This window comes from Fulmarus glacialis, unplaced genomic scaffold, assembly GCF_000690835.1.
Source record: "Fulmarus glacialis isolate BGI_N327 unplaced genomic scaffold, ASM69083v1 scaffold19792, whole genome shotgun sequence".
NCBI classification, from domain to species: Eukaryota; Metazoa; Chordata; class Aves; order Procellariiformes; family Procellariidae; genus Fulmarus; species Fulmarus glacialis.
Genome location: NW_009197414.1, coordinates 303 through 7,109, shown reverse-complemented (window position 1 = coordinate 7,109; position 6,807 = coordinate 303). Strand labels below are relative to the sequence as shown.

The following is a 6,807-nucleotide window of genomic DNA, read 5'->3' as shown; positions in this document are numbered from 1 at the left end:
CCTCGCTCTCCGCCCCCGCGGGTAAGAGCCGGGGCACCGGCCACAGCAGTTTCCAGCCCCTGCAGCCCCCGGTGTCGGTGCAGCTGCTGGGCTTGCAGTTCCTGGGACACGAGAAGTTGTTTTATGGGGCCGCAGCGGAGGGAAAGCCCGCAGTGCCTGCTCCGATGGATCCGCGGGTCCTAATGGCTGTTGTGCCTTGAGCAGCTTGCCCTGCCTGGTTTTATTCTCATAAAAACTGGTGGTCACCCCATTCTGCAGAGACTCCAAGGTTGTGGGCTAGGAAAGCAGGAATTGGGCAGCAAGCCTGATGCTGTGGCTGTTCCCAGGGCTGTCTGGAGGGAGCAGCGCTTGGAGTGACTCCAGGCGTAACGACTGTCCCCCCTCTTCTTGCAGACCCCGGGAATGCCCATCCCACAGTATCCGTACGGAGACAACAATCCAGGGGTCACACCGCAGGGGCCTCTGCCACAGCCCAGACCCCCGGAGGACACGTGGGCTCCCCCCACCGTCTATGGGGTGCAGCCGCGTTACGCATGGCCCGCTGCTTCGGCGCACGGGAACCCGTTCGTCTCCGAATCGCACCCATCCTGGACTGGCAGCGGAGCGCCTTCCCACCCTCCTGCATGGGACGCAAAGGTACAGCTGATGCTTCTACAGCGCGTGCCTGTGCTGCGTCCTGGCTGCCGTCAGACCTCCTAGATTATACGGCTTTCCTCAAAGCCTGCCTCTGTCTCCTGGGAATGCCCGTTTCTCCGAGCACAGTTAGTTTAGATAGAAACAAAGCAGCAGGTATCCAGAGTACTGCCAGCAAAATCTCCTGTTTGCAAACAGACAACCAAAATCCATGGCTGTAATTCCAGAAAGGTACTGGAGATACCAGACGTCCCAGGGCAGGTCTTGAAATGGGTCAGACCTTGTCTCGCTTGTCCAGCTCTTTTCTCTCAAGCAGCTAACACTGTCAGAAATCCTCCTGTAGAGTGTGGGACTAACCTGCGGGTCATTTTGCAGACTCTGGTATTCCTCTATAAGTGCTTGGTTTGGGCACAGTGATCCTCTGCTGAGGAATGTTTTAAGCAAAAAATCTAAGGAAATGATGCATTTGGTGGGGTCTGTTCATCTCAGCTTCCTCTGGGTTTGATCAGGAGTCAAATGACTCTCCAGAGGTTTGGTGCCCAGGCAGCAGCGCTGGCCTGTGCAGCAGCCGCCCCGATGGGGGGATGCGTGGATTCGGGGGTGGGGGCTGCTGTTATTTGGGAACGGTTCAGAAGTGTTCTCTGCTACCTGCAGAGAAGTGTCTTCTCCAAAATATCCAAGTGGGACCGTGTTGAAATCTACTTAGCATCTCCCCTATTCATGGGTAACAAGGATTCAGCGGCTCACGCTGTTTCTTCTAGACGCGTGCTTCTTGCCAGGGATCTGCTCTTTAACGGCCAGGGACTGGAGCGTGGGTCCCATGTCCCTCTTTGGGACTTCTCGCAGAAACCAGCCCGCTTGGCAAGACACAGGGTGCCAGCCCGCAGGGACGTGATGTGTTATGACATCACGGTGTGTGACAGTCTCAGAAATGCTGCCTGGATCCCTGGTAACGTCATGCCTAACCCGGTCTGCCCTGTCCTCCCAGGCATGCACACTCAAAGCAGTCACGGTGTCACCTGCTGCCCAATTCCCTCAGCCCTGCTTGCCTGCCTTTTGAGTGCAAGATTAAAAACTTGGCTTTAAGGGAAATGCACTTAAAGATTTTTTTTTTCCCTTCTGACTGTAGGATACTGCTTACGACAAACCTGAGCAAAGCGCAAACCGGCACAACTACTATTCCGATGTCAATCACCAGCACTCTGGGACAATTAATGACCACAAGCCAGCCACTCCGCTCAACGCCAGGCCACCCCTTTCAAACCCCAAGGTGCAGTACAGCGCACAGCCCCAAATGTATGACAGTGCATCTCGGAAGCTTTTGGCTGGGAACCGGGAGGCTGGCTTTAAACCTGGTGGCCAGCCTTCAACAAATTCTGCAGCCATCCAGCCAGAGATTCAGAGAATCCTCCACGTTATGGGGGAGGCTGAACAGCTGGAGCAGGAGGTGGATGAATTTGTAGGAAAAAAGACAGATAAATCCTACCGGCTTCTGGAGGAGATGTTGACCAAGCTGCTGTTGGAACTGGATTCCATCGAGACTGGTGGCCAGGACAGTGTTCGGCAGGCCAGGAAAGAGTCCGTCCACAGAATTCAGGCCATACTGGAAAAACTGGAAAGAAAGGGATTGTGAAAGCACATCAGCCACAACACACAGCCTGCTGTTGAGGTTCCAAAGAGTGTTAGTTCTGTTAAATCTCAGCTCTTTCTGCTACGCACTATTGACAATGGAATAGCAATAAGCCCCGCATTAAAGAAACAAAACAAAACCACCAAAAAAAAACCCCCAACCCCGAAGTCCAGCCCCAACAAGTAACTTGGCAATGGACACATTAAGAGAGGTCTGAAGCAGCAAACTGAATTGTTTGTTTGTTCCGGGCTTTGGAAAAGCAGAACCATCCGAGGCACTTACACTGTAGAGGTCTCCGTGGGGATCCGCAGGAATGAGCAGGAAGAAAATCACTCTACAAAGTTCCCCAAGCCAGGCCCAATCTATAGGTGCCTCCTGCAGCCACAGCAGTTCTTGAAACAGCTGGAACACTTGTCAGATGTGATCACAACGGTACTGCAACGTGCAGCCACACACCAAGACTCTGGGCTTGTCAGTCACTGCGTGTATTTTGAGCTTCAGCTTCCTCGCCATAAAAACTTGTGTGTCGTCGTGGGGTTTTGTTTGGTTTTAGTGCACTCAAGTAGCTACACTGAAGTGCTGCAGAAAGGGACCACGCTGGCAGCCCAGTCAATGCAAGCGGATGTCACGTCGTGCTGTTCCTCCTCTGTCGTGAAGAGCCAGTCCGTGGTGTCCCCCGTGGACACGGGAGCACAGCCTGGAAATCTCAGTTCTCCCACTGAAAAGGGTACAAGCAGAGGAAGGATGTCAGAGCAGAGCAACCTGAAATGGCATGGTGCTTGGAAATGCTTTCCAGGTCATTTGGGTAAAAATCCACTTTTTAATTGTAATGTCCTTCCACATACTCCAAGTTTTGTATTCCACTGCAACGCCATACTCGTGGCACTGTAGAATACGGAGGGGAAGGGAATGGCTCAGCCTACTGTTAACCTTCTGGTTACAACATGTTAAGTGAATCATTACTCTGTGTGACAAGATAATAAACCCTGACAACTTTTAAATGTTATTTTGTAATTAAGACATCTCAAAGTCTCTTTTCTTTAAAAAGAAGTTGTGGGCAAGGTTCTGCCTGTAACCAAAGCACCAACCAGGCTGTCTCAGCGGCCGAGGTTAGGGATAAATGCAGCAAGTTACTGCCGAGAATGCTTGTTTGGGGGGTGCCTAGGGTACAGTGGCTGCCATCACCTCCCAAGTGGTGCGGATGCTCCAGGAGCCTTCAGCCGTGGCTCTAGGGCCGGTGGCCGTGTTTTGGAAAGGGTCTTGGTGCACCCGAGGCTGGGAGTGCCCTGACTGTGCACTCTGCGGGCTGACAGCCAGCTGATGTCCTGAAGGCACCCGGCAGATCCCGCATCGTTCCCAGACGGGGCTGCATGCACGGGACTGACCTTTGCAGCTCGTTGGATGTGTCCGTGATCATGTGTGGCGGTCAGCCTGCAAAAATGACCCTGTCCAAGGTGAGCCAGGAGACAGCTGAATGTGCTGGGACGTGTAAATGCTTGGTTGCTATTTTATTTCGTTCTCTTGTCAAGCAGAGAGAGCAGCCAGGGCAAGCTATCCGTGCTTCGGATACAGCATGAAATCTGACTTCTGAGGATCGGTGGCTACACTAGGAGATAAAGCAGATCACAATAAACAGACTGATGCCCTGTTACTTTACTGCATACAGAAAGCAATGGCCCAGCCCCAGTGAATGCCACCTTTCTTTCTCTGATAAAGGCAGCAGTGTCAGCAGCATCTCCAGGAATTAATCCATGCTTTCGGTTTGTTTCTTTTTGTGAAAATACTCGTGGTAGGGATGGTTTCCACACAACCAGCCTTGCTACCAGTGGCTCTTTATGGAATGAAGAGCAGCACTTGGTGTCTCTACCCTTTTCGTTTTATCTTGTGGTTGAAAAGTTGTGTTAAATGCTGCCTCTAATGTCCTGAAATCTTTCTCAAGAGAATGCAGTGGGTTCACTGAATTAGCTTGATACAGTAATAACTTTATTTAGTTTTTTGAAAGGGAATATGGGCAAGAAAACCCATCAATCACTCTGAAGAAATGCTTGGTGCAGGGGCAGAAAGCTGAGTCCTTGTGCCACAGGATTGCTAGCAGACTCAAGTCCAGATTTATTGAGCCCTACTCTGATCCTTTAGCATTTCCCACAAGGTTTGTCTATAAAAGGCTATGAAGGAGATGAAAAAGTAAAGAAGGAATGTAAGCACCCAAAGAGATCTAACCTGTCACTTTTCTAGAAAAGTCAGGAAGTGAAAAACCCAGCCGGCAGAGCGGGACGAGGAGCTGGGCTCGCAGTACACGGGTGGCAGCCTGAACCATGCTTTGCAGTAGGCAAAGGCTGCAGAGGAGCCTGTACTCTCCTGAGGCAAAGGGAAGCTTGGAAGGAGTGTACTGGTGATGCAGGAGGGTAGAACAGCCTCTGCTGCATTTCTCCTTGGTGCTCAGGGTGCTACTGAGCTCTGAAACCACCCGTACCTGGCTTGAAGGAGCTCCTTTCTGCTGGAGCAAGCCCTGATGTATGACCACCCTACTCTGCCGCTTCACTCTCCAGCCATTTCAGGTTTGGCACCAAGTCCAGGCGACAGTCTCACCACATTTGTGCTCTCTAAGGAATTACCAAAGAGCTCATTTCTTCCTCTGTTACCACATTTGTTTTTTTATTTGGTTGGCATGGCTGTGGAAATAAAGGTTTGCATTCCCTTCGTGCAGAATCTAGCCAAAGTCTGAAACTTACTGTTGCAAGAGATGGTGTAAGTCATACTTCAGCAGAGAATGTGAAGTCATTCAGCTCATCAATCAGTGCATATTGACTTCTACAGCATGGAGAGCTGCTACAGCTGTAAAGGACAGCTCACGGTATAGGCAGTCCTTCTTCACACCCCTCCCAACAGCAGGGTCTCCCCCTGCTTTGCCGAATCAACCCCTGTATAAAACCACACCAAGAATGGGCAGAACCGCAGCCTAGCTTTAACCCTGCACACCCCACCGAGAGCTGCCACACGAGCACAACGGCCATCAGCCCTAGGGCAGGTCTCCCTCCCCGCTGCCGATGGGCTTCACAGCTCTTCCTGCTACCGCCACTTCGGTAAGGTGGCAATAGACAGGGCACCGATGCGTCAGCTCTGCTGCTTTTTTGAGGACGTGGTGTTATCAGCAGAAGTGCGGCAGCAAGTCACTGCTTACAGGTACGTGAAAAGAAGCAGCCAGCAGCCAGCTTCAGTTAGTCTGGAATCCGTGGAGCTGGCTGAAACTTTATTTTCTGTATTTGTTTCAGCAGCAAGAGCTGCACCAGGAACAAACCGGTATTGTTTATTGCATCCTGTTTGTTCTAACACTCATTTCCCTCCCCTGTCAGGTGCCAGGGAAAAGGGGTAAGTAGGCTCTAGCTGTGCAAGGAGGAGTGTGGAGCAATCCTGGTACCTTGTGAACTCAGTAGCACTGCAATGCAGTCAGCTAGGAGAGAAGAAAAAACCGTACGCTCAGCTGCTGTATCACCAGTGCTCTCTGGACTGGGACAAAGGTTTCCCGCTGTGGAGACGTGGTAAGAATGATACCTTTATCTCTTCATAAGAAAAACTGAAAGTATGTGCGTGGCATACGAGCCAGACAAAATCTGTGAGGAAGGAGGGAGGTGGGTTTCTTCTTCGGTGTTTTGGTGCTGAACCTATCAAGTTAACATACTCCTTTACAATATTTCCTCTTCCGGAGTTTAAGTCCCCGCATGTGGGAAGGACTTGGCAGCGGGTTATGTAAACCTCCAGTTAAAAGCACATGAAAGAACATTAAGAAGTTGGCATACGAGCCAGACAAAATCTGTGAGGAAGGAGGGAGGTGGGTTTCTTCTTCGGTGTTTTGGTGCTGAACCTATCAAGTTAACATACTCCTTTACAATATTTCCTCTTCCGGAGTTTAAGTCCCCGCATGTGGGAAGGACTTGGCAGCGGGTTATGTAAACCTCCAGTTAAAAGCACATGAAAGAACATTAAGAAGTGGGCTGAAATGGCAGGTTACCATTTCACACGGGCTGGTTAAAAGCTTTGGTTATTTGAACAGCTCTGTGAGAACACGTGGCTGCGTATGACGTTTCTGAGTCCCTCGGGTAGATGGTGGGTTTTACATGTTTCCCCCAAAGCTGAGCCGAACTGCAAGCAGGGATCAGGGCATACCTTCCACACCGCAGCCTGCAGAAAACTCCCGCTGATGTAACTGCATCCATCCCCGCTGCGTCCCCGCCACCTTCCGTCTCCTTCAAAGCAGGACCAAAGTGGGTCACGGCTCGGACGGCGATCTGAAAGGAGAAAGATGCTGCAGCAGAGGCGCGGGCAGAGGCTGTGTCAGCACCGAGCTGGCGCGGGCCCCACGCAGGCAAGGCTGAACGGACAAGGTTTGCAGCCATTTGCTCTACAGACGCAAAACTGAGGATTTTAGCACTTCTGGCCATTCAATCTTCCTAGCCAGTAACTGCCATGGCGGAGGTGAGCACTGGGATGACAGTTCCTGGCAACTGGTTTATCTTACAGCATCCGCCCACATAACAAAACCCCAA

At 51.3% G+C, this 6,807-nt stretch overlaps 1 protein-coding gene across 1 annotated transcript in view; it reads left to right on the top strand.

Annotated features, from left to right (window-relative positions):
* BAG4 (BCL2-associated athanogene 4) overlaps positions 1-2,266 on the top strand; it is a gene marked incomplete at its 5' end in the record, with an annotated part of 2,549 nt that extends 283 nt beyond the window's left edge. Inside the window, 2 exons of the mRNA XM_009572539.1 lie at positions 394-636; positions 1,763-2,266. Coding sequence (XP_009570834.1) covers positions 394-636; positions 1,763-2,266 — 747 coding nt within the window. The remainder of the gene's footprint in view (positions 1-393; positions 637-1,762) is intronic.
* Positions 2,267-6,807: the final 4,541 nt, after the last annotated feature.